This window comes from Sturnira hondurensis, unplaced genomic scaffold (assembly GCF_014824575.4).
Source record: "Sturnira hondurensis isolate 20B ecotype Veracruz unplaced genomic scaffold, ASM1482457v3 Scaffold0024805, whole genome shotgun sequence".
Taxonomy (NCBI): Eukaryota; Metazoa; Chordata; class Mammalia; order Chiroptera; family Phyllostomidae; genus Sturnira; species Sturnira hondurensis.
This window is the reverse complement of record NW_028097436.1, coordinates 1855191-1875240: the sequence shown is the minus strand read 5'-3', so window position 1 is coordinate 1875240 and position 20050 is coordinate 1855191. Positions and strand designations below refer to the sequence as shown.

Sequence of the window (20050 nt, the reverse complement as noted above, 5' to 3'; positions counted from 1 at the left end):
ATTATTGACTCTCATCGGTAACCTTTTTAGAAATTGTTTTCCTAATCACATCCGTGCAGTGACATAGTAATACAACAGATAGGTACATATATCTGTTTAAAAACTGTTCCTATATACCTGCCACTTATTCATTAAAACAGTAGGCTTTTTTTGCCCCGAGGGGACAGTATCCCCTCATTGAGAACATATGTCCAAAGCTTCCCACTGTATAAAATATGGGCTACTCTAACGTAAGTATATCAATTCAGCGTGTTTGTTAATGCACCAGTTACATTACTGTACAAATCATACCCCATGTGTCATCCTTTTCAATAGTGTTTCCGTTTTATTTCTTTGCTTAGCAACCAGCATGTTGCTCACTCTCCTCCCTTCAGTTTGTTGTCTCAGCTTCTCATTTACTCTCATGTTTGCACACATCCCTCCTCGTGCTGTTGAAGCTCCCCTCCCCTGAGGGGCTTGTTTAGGTATCAGCTTCATCTCATACGGGGGCCTTGCCTCAGAATCTGCCTGAAATGTGACCTAGAGGGACATGGGCTTTTATTCCCCTCATTTTATTGTAAGTACTCATTTCCACTGCAAAGTCATTCTCTTGGTTTATGATCTTCTCCTAGATACGGGGACATGAGGAAGGAACTCGGCTTTCGGATCCGGGACATGTGGTACAACTTGGGTGAGTGTGTAACTTCGAATGAGCCCACTCTCAGCTCCGGGGCCGCAGTGAACTCTTTCTTCATTTCAATTCCAGTAACCCTAAGATCTATTTGTCTGTCTGTCTGTCTGTCTGGAAGTGAGTGTTTACCTTGGTAGGACATCCCCTTGTAATCAGAATACAGTATTTAGTCACTCAGTTCTGAATTGAGTTGATTTGCCTGCGTAAACTTATTCTTTTCTTCAGGTTCTGTGGAGAAAGACAGTAACCCTGCACTTCCAGTGAACGTATCTTTCAATCTCTTCCTTACCCCCGTTTCAGGTCCCCACAAAATCAAATTCATCCCCTCCATGGTGGGTCCCATTCTGGAGGTCACGCTGACCCCTGAAGTGGAGCTGCGGAAAGCCACCATCCCCATTTTCTTTGATATGATGCAGTGTGAGTTCAATTTCAGTGGAAATGGCAATTTCCATATGGTAAGAGGGGGTCAGACCTATAATCTTAGTAATGCACATGTAGTCAACTCTTTGTTTATTTTTTTTCTATATAGAGAAGCCCTAGTCTGAATAATACACATCAAAGTCAGCCTGAAAATTTCCTTTTAAATTTCGTTTTGTCAAGCAGTATTGATAGAAGCAGATATTCCAACTGAGGGTGGCCTCAAAGCAGTCTCTTCGCTACATGAGTTCCCTAAAGCTGCCCTCTGTGGCTGCATACTTAGAATATGACTTCATGCATTTTTAGTCCTACTTGCTGCCGTGCGGCTGAGAGAGTAAGGCTGAAGAACAAGGGAATGATGCAGAGGACTCTGGTTTATGACCTCCGCTTGCTTATGTTTTTTCTCTGTTCTATTTTTCTTATCTATACAGCATATTAATATTGAAAGGAAGATCTTGTAGCTACTGTCTTTTGCCATGTATAATTTTAGCACTCCTGGGTATAGTGTGCACCCACGTTTTTGGCCAACCTTTCAGGGNATCGAACCACGATCCTCTGATTCACAGGCCCGCACTCAATCCACTGAGCTACACCAGCCAGGGCCTACTTCATGCATTTTTAATCCTACTTGCTGCCATGCAGCTGAGAGAGTAAGGCTGAAGAACAAGGGAATGATGCAGAGGACTCTGGTTTATGACCTCCGTTTGCTTATGTTTTTTCTCTGTTCTATTTTTCTTATCTATACAGCATATTAATATTGAAAGGAAGATCTTGTAGCTACTGTCTTTTGCCATGTATAATTTTAGCACTCCTGGGTATAGTGTGCACCCACGTTTTTGGCCAACCTTTCAGGAAAAAAATTTGTTTTATTTTTTTAATTCAACTTTTAATTTATATTTAGAAATAAAAACAATTATTATATTTCAGGGTGTTATTTTGCATGCAGATACTGTTACTGCTTTCTAGACTTATACCTTTAACACATAAGCATAAATAAAAGAATTAAAAACATATTGGTACCGAATTAGTGCTACTCATCTATAATGTACATTCTTATTTTTCCTTCAGAAATTTGGGCCAAAAAGTGCACATTAGTCACCTCAAAGGTATTCAGCTCTGCAAAATCAGAAAAAAAGCAATCCCATTGACGAGGCTGAGACAAAAGCCAAAAATAAATTAGAAAATTTGAATCTTTAAGCTATTTTTATATGCATAGTTGTAATAGGGTAGTCGTGTTTGGGGTAATTTTTCTCTGCAAATATGACAAGGGATGGAGTAACATGAGGCTACTCAGAAAGTTTCTCCATGCACTGTTAATGGGTGCTGTGATGCGCCGTCTTCCTCAAACTACACTGAAGATTATCTACGATTTAAAGAGGGAGCTGGGCAAATCTGCAGGGGCCGGCTGGGTGTCCCTCATGTCCTCTTCTAAGATACAACATTGCCCTGTGGGCTTTTGTCTCTACTTTCAGTTTGAGAATGAACTGATCACGAAGCTGGACCAGGAGGTGGAAGGCGGCAGAGGAGATGAACAGTACAAGGTCCTTCTGGAAAAACTGTGAGTATTTCAGACACAGACCCTCAAGTTGATGATGTCAGTTAGGGATGGAGAAAAGCAGATTTGCCTGCACTTACACAGCCCCGGAGGAGCCGCGGAATCACCGGGGACACCACCCCAGACGGTTCTCAGTGGGTCGGTGGGGTTTACCGTCCACTGCTCATTCTGGGTTATCTGATATGAGTCAAATGTCCTGTTTTCCTGGCCAGCCTGGCCATTGAGCACAGAGCAGGTGGATGGAGAGACACAGAGATACAACGCATTGTGCCCAGTGTTTGAATTGATGAACTGCAGGAAAAGTAGTAACACCTCTGATAATGGCTTCAAAGCAACAATTTCAAGAATAAGGGAAGTACACACTTCAAGGATCACTTTACGTTTGAATATACCCTGTTCCCTTAAAGGACCTCTAAGAACACCGGGGATATATGTTGCCTGCAGGGATATATGTTGCCTGCGGGGATATATGTTGCCTGCGCCTCCTCCAGCCCAGCATTCACTCCTCCCTGTGCTCACATTAGCGCCCCAGCTCCCCACACACCCCACCCACACCCACACCCACACCCGGCACCCTGCAGCCCTCTTAACTCTCCTTTGCACACAGGAATTACAGTATCAAAAGAGGGTTAAAAACACTTGCACATTGAAGTAACAGTAAGATTGAGCTTCAAATCCTCTTTTCTCTTCATTCTCGGCATTTGACTCTGGACTAGTGACATAACCCATCTAACACCCTCTTTTCCCCATCTGCAATACTAGGATCTGTATTTTGACATCGTGGCGAGGCTGAATCTAGATCATGCATTTTCCTAGTGTCTGTTACAGATTCGATGCTGAGCAAGCACTGGTTGCTCTGGCGATTGGGCTCGGCGCTGTTATTGTACCTCCACGTCCTCCCGTCAGCGGGGCAGAACTGCCCTAGACTCCCCGTGTCTTGTGTTCTCTGAACATCCCCGGTGTGGACCGACAAGTTGGGGTGTGCCTGCTCAGTCATTGCCCACCTGTTCCCGGGAGTGTGTGCAGAGACGGTGCTTGAGGGCCACACTCCCAACTTCCTTTTGTTTTTTATTTTTTAAAGGAACCAGCACACCGGGTACTCAGAAATGAGTTGATGACTCACCTGTATTTTAAAGAACTGGAAGTCCTTTCCTGTGATGTTTTTACTGGCTGATAAGACCACTTTTGGATCGTTTTATCCTGTTTCTACTAGATCTGCCTGTTCAAACAGGCTCCAAACCTCCCAACTTGTCACTTCTGCAATTCTGATTTCATATAGGAGTTAAATGGAGAAATTACAGACACATACGAGCACATCCAAAAAACTTACAAATGATAAACTACTTATTTTTCAGTCCGATAGCTGTTTTCACATAAATATCTTATTTTGTTTTCTTTGTTCTTCCTGGGTCCCTAGCTCAGAAAAATATGGCCATGCAAATCTCCAGAACCCGAGAATAACCCTAGAGTGTGGACTCATTCTTCGAACACATTTCTTCCTCTTCCTTTTCTCTTGTTCCCCAGGTTTTCTTCTAATCCTCCAATGGAAGATGTTCCTATAGAAGCTTTGCTCTTTGGGGCCCAAAAAGCAGATTTGGAGCTAACGTTTAGCCTCAGTCTCACAACTCTTCGTTTTTGCTCTGAAAATGACACCAGTGTGTAAAGAGCCACGGGTCTGACTGTGTGCAGGGAACTCCCACAGGCCTCTTTGGAATGCTCACGGGGTGCCCTGGGAGGATGGTCTCTTTCAACTTGAGTGACCAGAAAACATACTCAAACCTTTTGGGCAGTGGTTCCCATTTTTGTGTTTCTGACAAGAAAACAAAAACCAACAACAAAAAAAAAAGAAATACAGAGAGACACTCAAAGAAGGGCACTGTGGGCCAGGTTTCTTGGTGGCTTGAGCTAACGATAACTAACACTGAGAAGGAACGGTGGAACTTGAGGGCCTGTGGTGGAGGTGTGTCTCCTGTTCTGGCACCACCTGCTGCTGGGGCCTGGGCAGCACTTGCAAATGGTGCTGGAAGGACATTATCAGACCCCGCCTTTGTCTCCACCTTCTCCCCTCAGGCTCCTGGAACACTGCCGGAAACATAAGTACCTCTCCGGCTCTGGGGAAGTTTTCGCATTCCTGGTCAGCAGCCTCTTGGAGAATCTCCTGGACTACAGAACCATCGTCATGCATGATGAGAGCAAGGAGAATCGCATGAGCTGCACTGTGAATGTGCTGGTAGGTGCTTGTCCCTGGCACGGCCGGAGGGCAGGCAGTCTGGCCGCCCTGCACCCGCCTCAGTCAGCACCAAGCAGACCTCACAGACACGAAGGTCCCCTGGGACCCTTTCACGGAGTCTGTCCTGCTGAGTCGTAAGATGCCAGCACCACAGTCCCTGAATATAAATTTGGAAACAGGGATGGAAAACGCAACACAAGCTTTTACCTGTCCTTCTGAAGGCCGTCCTGGACCTGTTCCTCAGCCTCGATTACGTGCAGTCCCTGGTTGCTGGGATTACTGGGTGCAGATGAACCTGCATGAGAAACCCTGCACCGTGAGCAGAGTGTCAGGGCCTGAAATCTCAGGATGGCAGTCTGCTGCGGCCTTGCCTTTCCCTAGACTCACGTGTCTGGGACCACATTCCTTGGGGCTGTGGGTTGCCGTTCCTGTCAGCTAACCTGACCACCTACCGCCCCCGTTTCCCTGAGAAAGCGGAGTGTCAGGGCCCCTGAGTCAAAGCCAGTTTGTTCCCTTACGAGGTTCCCCACAAGTTGCTCAGAGGCCTGGACCCCCAAAAATGCTTCAACTTCTCTTCTTTATAAATTGTTGCATCCTGTCCTTGTGGGGGATATCTGTTAAAGGAAAACAATCAACTCTGTGGAGAAGGGACTCTGTGGAAAAGCAAAAGTAGCTATTTGACCATTTACGTGGCAAACTAGTCAATAGCTCTTAATTGATGTTGATGTTTTGGACTTTTTACAGAATTTCTATAAAGAGAAGAAGAGAGAGGACATTTACATAAGGTAAGCTGAAGGGAACATCTGCACTTGCTGTCTACATCATGGCTTTATTATTTACTTTTCCCACCCACAAATACTAAGCCCCAGCCCTGTGCGTGCTGCTTTGAGAGACACCAGCAAGTGTGGGACCTCCCTGTTCCCCCGAAAGGGTGACCTGTTTAGGCAGAGACACGGGCAGGATAGCACAAGGCAGCACCCAGGGAGGATGGTGTTGAATTCCAAGAAAGAATCAAGGGTGCTAGCCAGGGCCATCCGCAAAATCTGCCCACAAGAAGCACGAAATCTGCCTTCTGTCAAGGAATGTTAGCCTGAAATCCAGGGAGCCCTGAATATGGGGCACACGTGGACATGAATTCTATGCATTTTTTTTAGAGAGATTCCATAGCTCTTACCAGCTTCCCAAAGAGGTCCATGGCATAAACATAAACAGACACACTGCCTTCGAAAAAGAATATGGAGTAGACAGAGTAGGAAAAACGCAATGGCGGGAGGCAGCACCGAGGGTTAGAGAAGTAAGGAAGGGAGGAGTAGAGGGGAGAAGAGATGGGAAGGCAGGTTGTGGAATGGGTCAAGTGCTGGGTGGGCACATTTAGCAAAACTCCCCTTGCTCCCTCTCTTACCAGGTACCTATACAAGCTGCGAGATTTGCACCGAGACTGCGAGAACTACACAGAAGCTGCCTGCACGCTGCTCCTGCACGCAGAGCTTCTGCAGGTGAGTCGGCCAGCTGCCGGCTTCCCCCTGGCGGAGGGCAGAGTGCAGCTGGTCAGCTGTCCAGTGCTATGGGGCCACGCCCTCTACACTTTGGGACCGTGATGGGAATGATCCTTATTCTGGGGAGAGCCTTGCATCCAAGAGTGCTGTTACACTTTCTAAGTGAACACAGCTAATTTTCAGATCAAGGTCGGGGAAATGTCAGTTTTCATTGGATGATTCATAAAGAAGTGATTCCATAGATTTAAAAATCCTTAGGAAGCAGACTACAACATACAGGCCCCTGGTAATTGACACTGTAGATGAGGAAACACCCCCACATTTTCCACCAGCAAGAATCACACCCCTCTGTCTAAAATGTACTCTTAAGCTCTGCACTTTTTAGAAGTTGTGATACAATTGACTTATAACACTGTACATTCATGGTGTGCATATGTTTTGGTACATTTATATATCATAGTTTAATTACCACCGTAGCTAACACCTCTGTGTTGTCACTTAATTATCATTTCTTTTTTGTCATGGGATTAAGAGTAGTGTCTTGGGAACTTCGAAGTTTATAAGACAGTGTTGTTGCCTGTAATCACTATATTGTGTGTTAGATCATCGGGACTGACTTATCTACTGGCTATAAGTCTATAACCCTTAACTTAATCTGCTCAATTTGCCGCCCCCTGCTGTGCCCCAGCCCCTGGTAACTACCATTCTACTGTCTGTTTTCAGGAGCTTGGTGTTTTCGCATTTGTCACTGTCCAGTATTTGTCTTTCCCTGTCTGACTCATTCCACTTAGCGTGATGCCCTGCAGGTCCGTCAGTGCAGTTGCAGATGGTAGGGTTTCCTTCCGACTCTTGCCTGAGTAATCCCATTGCACATGTACAGCATCATGCCCCCGCGGACACTCAGGGGGCTTCCCTGTCTTGTGACGGTAGCACTGCGTGAACACAGGAGTGCAGCTCTCCCTTCCGTGTCCTGTTTTTCAATCCATGTTTTTTCAGCCCTCCATCACTGCCAACATGGACCTCGTTGTATACCTCCCGCCTCCATTCGTGCCCCCAACAATTCGTTTCCTGTGTAATTTCCTTTTTATTTTGTACTAGAACAATACATGCACATTGTGCTAAGCTTTGTAGTTAAACAAAGGAGTCTCCCCCCAAGGCAGCCATTCCCAATTCATGTTCAGCCTGAGGCTAGAGAAACCTTCCTGTGTGGGGTTAGGTGGGGGCGGCTGGTTGACTGCAGGATGACCAGAAAGAAACCCTGGTGTTGGTAGCCAGAGATCCTTTTATTTGTGCTGCTCAGAAAATTAAATTCTCCTGTCCTGGCGAGAAAGGGGTGACGTGTGGATGCAGCCCTTCTCCCCAGACAGCTACTCGTTAGGGGTGCGGATTATGGTCCGCATTTTCCTCCTGGGTAGGAGACCCCTTCTTTGTCACGTACGAATCCCCCACATGGGACAGGGAGAGTCTCTTTTTTGATTTCTGTGCTTTTGCATGGGTCTCTGACTATTCATAACCAGTGCCACACTCTTAATTATTAATTCTTTACGGTATGTTCTATTACCTGGTAGTTAATAAAACTATCTTCCTCTTCATTGCTGTTCGTTCTCAGAGTTTTCTACCTGTTTCCTTTTATTTTCCATATGGACTTTGGAGTCATAAATTAAAATTTTTAATTTAGGGAGAATTTTCATATTTTTGAAATAGCATTTTCTTATCCCGAAGCATGGTGTGGCGTTCTCTTTGTTCCAGTCTGCTTTTGTGCCCTGCAGTGGTCTGTGCAGGTTTTCTGAGTAGAAGTCCCATGTGTTCCTTGTTGTGTTGATTCCTAGATGTTTTTTCTTCCTAATTTAATTTTAGTAAAGTATGCAAAACATAACATTAGCTGTCCCATTCATTTTTAAGTGTACAGTTTGGTGGAATTCAGTACGTTCACATTGTTGTGCCTGCCTAGCTTATCATTTTGGATTTATTCTTTTTAAACTCATTTTTTCTGTTATTTTAGCATAGTTATCTATTTATGTGAAACCTCTCTTTAAATGATTTCTAAGTATGTCACTGTTTTATCCCACTAATGGAGGACTTGATTCTCTGTGTTTGTGATAGTTCCTTAGTTGGCACCCATGGTAAAATCATCAGCCGTGAAGAATGAAGTCACTGTTTTTGCGCAGTGAGAGCTGCACCCCTGCCCCCCCCCCCCATGTTCTTACTTCTGATCTTTCTCTGACCTGTGTGGCCGGTACCTTCAATGCAACGCTGTCACGGTGGCTAGGGCTTCCCCGGGGCCACCTTGCGTGTGGTCCACTCAACATGCCACTGGTTGTGAAGCTGGCATGTAGTGTGTCTGTGTGCATTTTGTGTGTTGAATAAATAGTCTAAAATGCAATATGGATAAGTCACATATATGTGTGTGTGTATATATATGCGCCAATATTTCTATGACCTTTGTAAACTAAATGTGTGTTAATCCCCTTTAATTACGGAATCAAGTTAACTGAGGGGTGCATTCATCTCTTTCACTTGCTTTTCAGTGGTCTGACAAGCCCTGTGCCCCCCATCTGCTCCAGAGGGACAGTTACTATGTGTACACCCAGCAAGAGCTGAAAGAGAAGCTGTATCAGGAAATCATATCCTACTTTGACAAAGGCAAAGTGAGTGTTGGGTTGTCTGCTATGTATGAGGGGACAGAGGACAATGACAACCATCCTGCAGTGCACTCTTGACGCTGGCCAGCCAGAGGTACCACAGGCCCAGGGGTAAAGGACACAGTCCCCCATAAGACAGCTCAGACGGCCAACGCCAGCCACAAGCCCTGGAGTCCCCAGGACATCCACGTTTCTGACCAGTCGACTACACATTTGGGGGAGACCCCTGTGACCCCCTCAGGTCTGCACCAGGCCCACATCCCTCTGGGCCCACGTCGGCCAGCAGTGCCTTGCAGCTGAGGTGCACAGGGGCACGCTCAAATAAACACGGAACTGGGCTGGAAGTTGTGGAGTCTGTGGTCAGCAGGAGAGAGCATGTCCAGCTGGAAGGCTTTTACATTTAAAAAATTCTAATGAAAAAAAATATATAAAAGGGGTTGGTGAGAAAGACAGACAATGCGTCTGCTGTCTGAACAGCAGATGCCAGGTTCGGGGGGCATCAGAAGCCTGTGGGCAGTCACGGCCACCACACCCAGCCAGCCTTGCTTCCTTCATCGGGGACTGTTGTTAAACAAATTAGCCAAAGAATCGTCATGATAAAATAGCTACCATCTATTTGGTGTTAGTGACTGTTTTGGGTGATTTCCCAATTTTTTCCTAATTTCATTCACCCTGAAACCCTACGAGGTAGATTTTGTCTCCTTTTTTCAGATGAAGAACTTAAGGCTCAGAGAGCAAATAGCTTTATTCAAACATTTTGGTCTCTGCACCCATTACTCTGTAAAAAATCACCGAGGACCCGGAGAACCTCGTTCTCATGGGTTGTATCTATGGCTGCTTATCCTCTTAGAAACTGACACAACTCTTAAATACTTACTTATTTTAACAATGATAGTAAGCCTATTACTGTTAAGATAAACCATATCTATTTTTGAAAAAAATGACTGTATGTCCCAAAATGCTAGTGACGTGAGTGGCGTTTGGCTTCCTCACAACTCTCTTCCACAGCCGCCTCTGCCTGCTTTCTGCTGTGATGTCGGACACCCCGCAGCCTCTGGGAAGTGCACTGCGGGCTCACAAGAGAATGACTGTTGAAAACGCACATAGCATTAGCATTAGCATTAAGAAGATGAGTTGACTTCACATCCCCCTGAAGGTGTCCTGGGGACTCTCGGAGACCGGGAGCATGCTCTGAGAACTGCTGTGCGAGGCTCTCTCCCTGTCCCTTGTGTGACTTGACATTTAGTGCGATGTGGAGAGAATTCTGTGCCAGCTGATTCGGAATCGTTTCCGTGAGGCATGCTTCAGAGCTTTGTTAGTGACCAAGACCTTGAAATTTCAGAGGGCACATTTGACAAACGATGATTTTTGAAAGTTTTTATTTTTAAATATTCTGAGTTTTAAAATGAGTGTGAACCACACACACATTTTTTTAGCAGCCAGAAACAATGGAACGTAGCGCCTGGTTGACAAGAATGAAGTTGGACATTGCTAGTAGCGTCCACTTCAGAGACATGTTGTGAAATGCCAAAACGAACACGGGATCAACCTGGGATGCTGGCCTCAGGCACCAGGCATGCATTAGGCTGCACCTCACGCAGTCATGGGTGCCCCGGGCCTTCCCTAGGACTCCTTGACTAAATAGACAGCTTAGTTAGAAATAGAAGTCAGTGCTCTGGGGATCTTTGGCTGACACTTGGTGCACAGTTTCCCAGATTCCACACGACAGAATGGTTAGCCTTTCTTCCATTTCCCCCTCCTCCCAGGCAGCCTAACTAGAAACATACACACACACACACACACACACACACACACACACACACACAAGTAGAAGCCACACCAACTTTCCCCTCCAACAGGGCTTTCACGCTCGCAAGGCCGAGGCTCCAGAACAGGCCTCCCTCCAATTCCATTGGCCTTTAGTGCTTTGCCCTGTAAGCTCAGTATTGCTTTGTTTGGGGACACATGGTGTTTGTTCTTCATGGTTTGCAAACAGAATTACACAAGAGACCCCCCAGCAAAGCAGACAAGATAGAGTAGCTTTATGATGTCAACAGAAAGATTTAGTTAATCCAGGAAATGAGGCATGTTGGGAATATCTGCAGAAATTCAACCCTCCTGACTCATTAGTCACTGCCAGTGACTTTCAAGTGGCTTTTACAGCTAGATGAATGACAGCTTTGTTCTCCACTTTTCTCTTTCTGAAGATGTGGGAGAAGGCCATCAAGCTGAGCAAGGAGTTGGCTGAGACTTATGAGAGCAAAGTGTTTGACTACGAGGGCCTTGGCAATCTCCTGGTGAGTTGGGCTCAGCATGTGCCAAGCCCCCCACCCCAACCCTGGGGTGCTCACAAGAATGTTTCTCTACACTTCAGAAAGTCAGGATAGATGATGTTCTTTACAGTGGGAAAGTAAACCTGGATTGAAATAAAAATGGAAAGAGATGAGGTCCAAAAGCTGTTACCGTTATTTCCCCAGATTGTCCCGAGGGAGGCTTGGGGCCTGGTCCACAGCCCTCACTCCCCTCCTTGTGCCTACTGTTCCTCTGTGGACCCCCATGTCCCTGCCTCTCTTCCCCCACAGTCACCCTGTCCTCAGGGAGCTCCGCCCGTGTTTCAGACGTTTTCTGGAATCTTCTATTCCTTAGAATCGCTTGTGCTGTGGTGCCCCAGGGTCCCTGCTGAATGGCTGGACTGCTCATCTTGGAGCTTTGTTTTATTTCTTCAGGGTGCCGTTGTGCACATTTTGGTTAAGTTATAAAATGCTTCTGCCAGAACCTATTCCCAAATTTTGCCTTGCCCCATCTCCCCGGTGTCACTGGAGTACTCTGCTGGGTTAGCCAAAACATGCGTTTGTTTTTTTCTGTGAGATGGCTCTAGTAGCACTCAGTTGTCTTTAACATCATTCAGAACAGTTCTGTTAGATTGTATTGTGACAGCTGTCATATCAGTGTGCATTTTTTAAAAACTTACCAAAATTGGTGAATTTTTGTACAGCTATTTTAATATTGAACATGGAGGAAAATATGCAACATTCTTGGCATGTTATACTTTATTATTTCAAGAAAGGTAAAAACAACTGAAATACAAAGGAAAAGATTTGTGCAGTGTATGGAGAAGGTGCTGTGACTGATGGAATGGGTCGAAAGTGGCTTGCGGTTTTGTTTTGGAGATGTCTCTGGACGATGCTCCACGGTTGGGCAGACCCGTTGGAGTGCGTAGTGATCAAACGGAGACATGAATTGAGGACAGTCAGTGTTATACCACCTGGGAGAGAGCTGACATACTAAAAATGTCAATGAAGTTATTGGTGAAAATGAAAAATGCATCTTTCATTTTAAGGGAAAGCAGAGCAGACCGTTTGGCTGACCCGATGCTTTTACAGTCCGCTGAGCCTCCGCGCTGCGCCTGGCTGTTGGCAGAGGCCAGCTATTTTAACACAGCGCAGGAAAGCAAAAGCTGTCTTCCAGATGCCCCATGCAGGCCAGCAAAATACTAATTTGCTACTTTTTGGTAGAGGGGTCACAACAGGTCAGGTCATCCACTGTCAGGCAATAATTTATGTGAGGAGGTGGTAGGCAACAGCACTTTGAAAGGTGTTTGCCAGTGTGTTGCACCAACCTCTGCCATTACTTAAAATATCATGCCTTAATTTCATAACTGAGCTGAGTTAGAAGTGTAACATGTTAACCGTCTAAGACAACACTGGTAGAAACCTTGACGGAGATAAGTGCACTGGTGTCCCCGCTTACCTGCAACTTTACTCTCTGTGGTTTCAGTTACCTGCAGTCAAATGCAGTCTGAAATGTTAAGTGGAAAATTTCAGAAAAAACAATTGACTCATTTAAATTGCATGCCGTTCTGAATGCCATGATGAAATCTCGCGTGATCCCACTGCATCCTGCTGCATCCCGCCTTGGATGCCCCTTTGCCCAGTGTGCCCTGCTGTGGACGCTCCCTGCCCCTTAGTCTGAGTTATGAGACCAGCTCTCAAGGTGTCGCACGCAGTGCTTGTGTTCCAGTAACCATTATGTTCGTAAGAACGGTGCCCAAGGGCAAAGGTGGTGACCCAGGCAATTCTGATACGCCAAAGAGAAGCTGTAAAGTGCTTCCCTTCTGTGAAAAGGTGACACACAGACAATGTAAGATACTGTTAGAGAGGGAGACACGGATCCCACATTCACATAACTTTTATTACAGTAGATGGTTATAATCGTTTTATTTTATTAGTAGTTATTGTTAATCTCTTACTGTGTCTAATTTATAAGTTAAACTTCACCACAGGAGTGTATGTGTGGGATAAAATGTAGCATACACACAGTTCAGTACTGTCTGAAGTTTTAGACATCCATTGGGGTTTTGGAACATGCCCGCTGTGGACCGGTGGGGGTGCCCTGCTGTAACAATTTGGACGTGGTGGGAGGGGCTGAGAGACGTCCTCTGGAGCCCCGTAGGGAGGCCTCTCTGCACGAAAGGCAGCATCCTCTGGAGCCCCGTAGGGAGGCCTCCCTGCACGAAAGGCAGCACTGGACTACAGCGCATTACCTTCCCTCCTGGACACTTGGAGCTGAATCAGGGTCTCGAATGCACACCACCTGCATGCACTGGGAAGTTCCCCATCGTCTTTTCTCCTATATCTCCACTGAAATGCAGGCACCCTTCATTAACCTCCGAAAGAGCTTTTTCACCCGTCAGGGCTGCTGAGCCCCTTCGGGAAACGTGAAAACTAGGCACTGCCTCGGGCCACAGCAGAATGCGAGTGTATCTTCAACAGACAACTAACTCCAGGGATCCCGGGCCCTCCCGGCCCTGGCCCTCCTGCCCCACACGGGGCGTTTCCCCAAGGCCTTTCATTGCCCTGTGTTAAATGGGAAACAACAGCAAATAGTCAGATCTCTCTTTTTCCCCCAACCGTGCCCTTGTAACCTTCCTGTGGAATGTCTTGTTTTGTTTTCCAGAAAAAAAGAGCCTCGTTTTATGAGAACATCATAAAGGCCATGCGGCCTCAGCCTGAATACTTCGCTGTTGGATACTACGGACTGGGCTTTCCTTCATTCCTGCGGGTGAGAGACCTGCGGGTGGTCTCCCGGGCCATTCAGCCAGGGGTCTGGGGGGGGGGGCTCTTCATCGCTTTTCCAGATGGGCCTGGCATGCTCGCAGCTGGAGCCCGTGTTCTCGCCGTGGGAGGTCGGGCAGCGAGGCCGCTTCCTGAGCAGCCGCCTCTTCCCCCCCACACCCAGCCGCCTCTGGGATTCTGGCGGCTCTTTGGTAAAATGACTTTTCCCAGGTGGAATGAAAAGAGGAAAAACAGACCCATCTGCTGCCGCAGGTCAGGCTAGGGAAAAGTGTGGGTTGATGTATTTGGTTGTTTATTTTATTTCCAGCCTGAGTGAGTTTGAAAGCAAATATCCCAAGGATAGGACTGCAGAAGTCTGGCAAATAGTAACAGCTTTGTTGTCGTGGTGAGAAGGACCATGTTTTGCTTCCTTCTCAAAATTTTCTATAATGTGATGCTGACATTACAATCTAAAAAACAAACAAAACTCTCTCTTTTTATCCCACAAAAAAGAAGCTGCTTTTAGCACTTAGCAATGTTTAAGCATACATCACCCATCTTCCTTCCCCTAATGAAAAAAAAGTAAGTGGGAAAGTGCTTTCCATTCCTTACAGTGCCTGACAAGGAGGTAGTTTATTCATTCATTAATTCAATAATTATCTACTGAGTGCCTACTGTGTACCAGGCACACACTAAGCATTAGAGATGTAGTGCTGATTATAGTTCAATGTGGTCCTCGCTCTCTTAGGATTTTACAGCTGAATGGGTGAGATATTAATTAAATAATCACAGAAACGAATGCCCTATTGGAACTGACCTGGGCAAGTATTCCAGAGAGTCCTCACTCAAGTGCAAAAAAAAACCTATGCCCACATAAAAATTGTACGTGATGGTTTACGGTGGCGTAGTCACCATCTCTGAGGACTGGGTGGAACCCCGATGCCCCCCGACTGGGGAGGGCATAAACAAACACTAACCTGGTATGGCCACACAGTGGAGCAATACTCAGCAGCACAGAGAATGAACTGCTGACACACACAAACCCGGGGATGAATCTCAGATGCATTAAGCTAAGTAGGAGTTAGACCCAAAGTCGACATACACTGATTTTATTTACATGACATTTTGGCCAAGCCAACACTCACTGTGGGGATGGAAAACAGATCACTGGCCATCTGACAATTGGGAGGGGGGGTCAGTGAGCCACCAAGAGGCATGGGGATATTTCTGGTGGTGATAAAACTGTTCTACATCTTGATGGTGGTCATAGTTAGTCAAAACTCACAGAATTTTATACTGAAAAAGGTAGATTTTACTACATGTAAACTATACCTGGATTTTTTTAAGAGTTAGTAAAACCTCCCAGAACTGTCAGGTTCAACAGCATTTTGAAGGGTGAGCTGGGCCTGCAGGAGAAAAGGAGGGTAGGAGAAAGCAGTTAGTGCTTCCGGGACAGAGGGAGCCGCGCAAGCGGGGCAGGTGAGGCGGGGCGTGTGGGATGCACATGCAGAGCTGCCTCAGGCTGCATGGGGTGTTTTGTCAGCCTCCTGAGAGCAGTGGGGAGCCCCTACAGATGTTTTGTGTCAGCGAGGTTATCTGGTTTGGGCATGGGGAATGGGTGGGAGGGGTGTGTAAATGGTTTATTAGAGACTATTGTGGATGTCAAAGAAGAAATGACAGGTCAGCCTAGGGAGGTGGCTGTAGAGGGAACTGGGAAGATTAGGATACGAGGGGTGAAGTAACAGTGTTTGGTAATTGATGGGTTGGGTAGGTGAGGAAGAGAGAGGTGTCCGGAAGGGTTCCTAGGTGCTGGCCTGCATACTGGGAGTGGGTGGAGCCGCTCACTGACACAGGAACATGGGGAAGGACAAAGTCCGGAGAAAAATTAATCCATGAATCAAATGAATATTTACTCAACTTGCACAGTGTGCCTTGCTGTAATGTAGGCATGGGGGCAGAATCCACACACACACAAATCCAAAATCCTTGAAATTATGGGGCTTGTATTCTCACTTGGGGAGACAAAAACAAGGTAAATAAACTGTTTACTGTCATGTGGTCTAGAACAATGTCTCACACAGCATAGGCACTCAACCATTTAAAAGCAAGAGGAATCAATGACTAATTTAGTCTTCCCACAGTTTAATTTTTCACATTGAAATTTGTTTGAAGAAAACTACGCCCACGTTCTTTACATCTTTTTCTTTATATGATCCACTCATTCTTTCAGTAAAAACTTATTAAGCACCTACTATGTGCAAAGCAAAGTACAATGCAGTGGAGGTAGAGTGACCCTCGACAGGTACGCATCAGGAAGGTGACCAGAGAGGCAGGCGGTGGGGTTGGAGTTGCAGTTTGAGTGAGCGAGGGGGCGAGATTTCAGTAGGAAAACGGCAGCTGAGCAAAATCCTGAAGCCAGTGAGCGAATAAGCCAGGGAGCTATCAAGAGACAAGCCAGGGTACAAGAAGAGCAAGTGCAAAAGCCAGGAGGCTAGAGAGCACGAACCAGAAAGCAAGGAGAGAAGGGGGCCAGGGCGCTGCGGGTGCCGGGTTACCAGAAGGCCTTTGAGATCTTTATAAGTTTTCTTTGTAAAGCTTTGGTTTTAGACATGACATAGTGTGAGATACAGAACATCCAAAAGATAGGAGTCGCAGTTTGATAAGTGGATGTGGAACGTCAAGGAGAGCTCTAGTCTGGAGACAGAATCGGGTGGGTCGTTCACGTAGCACCAGCTGGAGTGAGACAACGGCGAGGAGAGAGGAGCAGTGTAGAGGGTTGGGATGGAGCCTCGCTGAAGGTTCTGGTCTTAAGTCTGCTGTCAAGTGGGTGCTCAAGTCATGGTAAGGTCGGGCCGAGCATGCCTTAGAGGTGGCTGTTGTGTCGCATGCAATGAGGCTGTGGACCAGGAGACAGCTGTGGCTGGGTGGAAACAGGAGGTCTGGCGGTGCCGGCTGAAAAATGGAGGTCTGCTCCCTACGCTGAGTGGCCGTGCGGTTTTGGCCAAATCACATACCCACTGAGTCTTGGTTTTCTGAACTGTAAGGTAGAGGAATTATGTCCACATCACAGGGCTATCTGGGGAGTTAAATAACTGGAGTGCTTCATAAACTTTAGTTTGTAGGTATTCTATGTTGTCAGAGCCCATGGAAAAATGGAAAACCCTTACGAATGATGTAACCTAAGTGCCCTTTCAAGTTAGGACAGCTTCCCCAATTTAAACTGCATGAGTGACAGTGTCTCCTCCCCCAAGCAACTAGGCCTCCTCTTCTGAAAATGGCCCCTCTGCTCCTCCTGCCCTAGGGCCAGTCATCCCAGTCCTCGTCCACCCACCCCTGCTCTGCAGCCCATCCTGGGCACCAGAGTCCCACCCCTGGTCCTGTGGCCTCTTCTGCTCCCGCTCAGCCTGTCTCAGGTTCCTGCACTTGGACGTGCTCCCCGCCATCTCATTCGGTGGTCTCCACCACTTCCTTCATCGCATTGCTCCCTCCTTCCAGAGCCTCCGGGGATCTCCCTGGGCTTCGGACTTCTGCCTGCTTTTTTCAAGGCCATCCACATTCTGGCTCATTCAAGCTGGGCTTCTCCCGAACGCCATACATCTTGCCCTTGGGCTTTATTCCTCTTGTCACTTGCCACACCTGCTTGTCCTCCCCTGTGTTCCCTGTCCTTACCCTGCCTGACCGTCTAGGCCCAGACCAGCCCCATGTTTTCCTTGAAGCCCTGTCCTTCATGCTGACGGTTTGTGCTGACCGTGTGCTGGTCTGATTTTTCTCTCTCAGCTGCTGTCCGCATCATACAGTCAGTGTTTTGTTGTGTCCTGACTCTTGCCCACACGGTTTTGCCTGGATGAGGGAATTTGATGATACACGAATCAGTCATGTAAATCTTTCATCTATTCCAAAAGTTCTGGCAATTTTTACTGCCTTCGGTGTTTGGCCTAGAAAGTGTATTGCCTTTTCATTGCCTATATTATCTAAAAGGATCACGTTTACTTATTTGTTGTTGATTTTGTATTTCTCTCCCCTGGAAGAGGAGCCTTGTGAGAACAGGGTCACCGTTTTCTCCCCCGTGCCCAGCACGTTTACTGTTCGCTCAGCCCACATTTGTTAGGTGACTGGGTGAGATTTTTAAAAGCATTTTACAGAGTGGTACGCACCCAAGTTTCAGTTACACAATGCATCATCCCGAGGGGCTGCCAGGCAGGACTGAGTCCTCGAGCAAGTGAAGGTCGGATGAGCAGAGACCTTCAGCGCATGGCTGCATTTGAACTTGTGTGGGCAGCAACAGCGGGGAGGCAGCAGATTACTCCTGTGTCTGGGGCCCGGGAAACTTATTGTTTTAAAAATCCAGTTTTATGAATGTTATTAAAGAGGAAAAACTGCCATTGGCCATGGAGAGACTACTGTTTTTATGCAGTTGTTTTCTGTGGGACTGGGGTGTCGCCATCCACGGTGGCTTTCAGGATTGCCTGGCGACAGCTGTCACCTGTTCTGTTTGCTGTTCTTGCGCCACTGTGTCAAAAGGCACGTTGCCTTGATGGCCTCTGTACTTCCGTGCTCCTGACGGTGGGGCCGCTCAGATGGCTGGTCCACAGACTGCCCCTGGGCAGGATGAGATGAGGCGCTTGCTGAACATGAACCAGGGCACTTCCTTCACCGAGAACGTCCGTGAAAAATACCCGCTGAACTGCACAGCGTCCTGGCCACACCGTGGACCTGCAGTGGGGCCCAAGCTCCTTGTTTTTGGTGGCTCCATGTAGACAGCACCGGCCATGGCTGTGGGGGCCGCACTACGAGAAGCCCAGCCTACACCTTAACTCCCCAGAAAAGCCCAGAGCCTGGTCAGGCACGATGGTTGCCATCATCATGTCTGACCACGAGAGGCAGGTAGTGGGTGGTCCGTGAGACCCTGCTGGTTGGTTGCACTTCGGGTGTGTGTCCAGTGTCTTCCTCAGTCCCAGGCTCTCCGTATTGTCCCCTCATTCTCCATGGTTAATTATTCCTCTTGCTGTCTCTGACCTGCAGAATAAAATCTTCATCTACCGGGGAAAGGAGTATGAGAGGCGTGAAGACTTCAGCCTGAGACTGCTGACCCAGTTCCCCAATGCCGAGAAGATGACCAGCACCACGCCCCCGGGAGAGGAAATCAAGTGCTCCCCAAAGCAGCGTATCCTTGCCCCAGGGACGCCTGGCCCGGAGGCCCCGTCCCCTGCTACACCGCAGCCCCAGGGCTGATCCCTTCTCTGAGCGCAGATGTCTTACACTCAGGGCCCTGTTTCACCATTCAGACTTGCTGTCCCAGTCTGTATAAAAGCTCCGGGACCCTCTTATCCTCCTCTCGTGGCAGTGAAGTAATTAAAGGGGAGAAAGGACAAGCGAATCGTGATGTGAAAGGCTGTACTTTAGAGCCACGTGGGAAGCTTGATGAGAATGCAGACTTCCTGTTCTGAATTCTGAATAGAGATGCGTAGCTCTTTGTTTTGCAACATACCATGACTTATTAGAATATCAGTTATATGCATTATCAAAAAAAACAGGAAGGGCTCCATCACAAAGTCACTTTGAAAACTTGCTCATGGGCTTTATGCAAAATAAGATGTTATAAAGTTGCACGGTATCTAAGAGCAGCAGAGATGGGAGAGCCAGCGTGGTACAGTATATAAGAAAATGGGCTCTCGGGCAAAACACTGGGTTCGAGCCCAGCCCTGTCACCGTGTCATTCTGGGCAAGTTGCTTAACTTCTCTGTGCCTCAGTTTCCTCACCTGGAAAGTGGGGATGAGGATCATCCTTCCTCTTGGAGTACTTACAAAGGCTGAGTGCATAAATAGATGTAAATACTAAGAACAGTGTTTGATACGTAATAAAATTTCAGCATGCATTAGCTATTATTATAGACATAAGTTGGTAAATATTTGTAGAGGAATGGACAATAATAACAGATCACTAGACAGACGTACCTTTAAGGGAGGGGTAGTGTGACCTGTTAAC

The 20050-nt window shown here is 47.0% G+C and overlaps 1 protein-coding gene across 5 annotated transcripts in view; it reads left to right on the top strand.

Moving 5' to 3' along the window:
- The window catches only part of DOCK5 (dedicator of cytokinesis 5), a 197287-nt gene that overhangs the window by 158235 nt on the left and 19002 nt on the right, over window positions 1–20050 (top strand). For all 5 annotated transcript variants that reach the window (XM_037038679.1, XM_037038680.1, XM_037038678.1 and 2 more), the window contains 10 exons: window positions 612–670; window positions 971–1125; window positions 2560–2645; window positions 4713–4872; window positions 5617–5657; window positions 6278–6368; window positions 8897–9016; window positions 11218–11307; window positions 13967–14071; window positions 19087–19228. In XM_037038679.1, coding sequence (XP_036894574.1) covers window positions 612–670; window positions 971–1125; window positions 2560–2645; window positions 4713–4872; window positions 5617–5657; window positions 6278–6368; window positions 8897–9016; window positions 11218–11307; window positions 13967–14071; window positions 19087–19228 — 1049 coding nt within the window. The remainder of the gene's footprint in view (window positions 1–611; window positions 671–970; window positions 1126–2559; window positions 2646–4712; window positions 4873–5616; window positions 5658–6277; window positions 6369–8896; window positions 9017–11217; window positions 11308–13966; window positions 14072–19086; window positions 19229–20050) is intronic.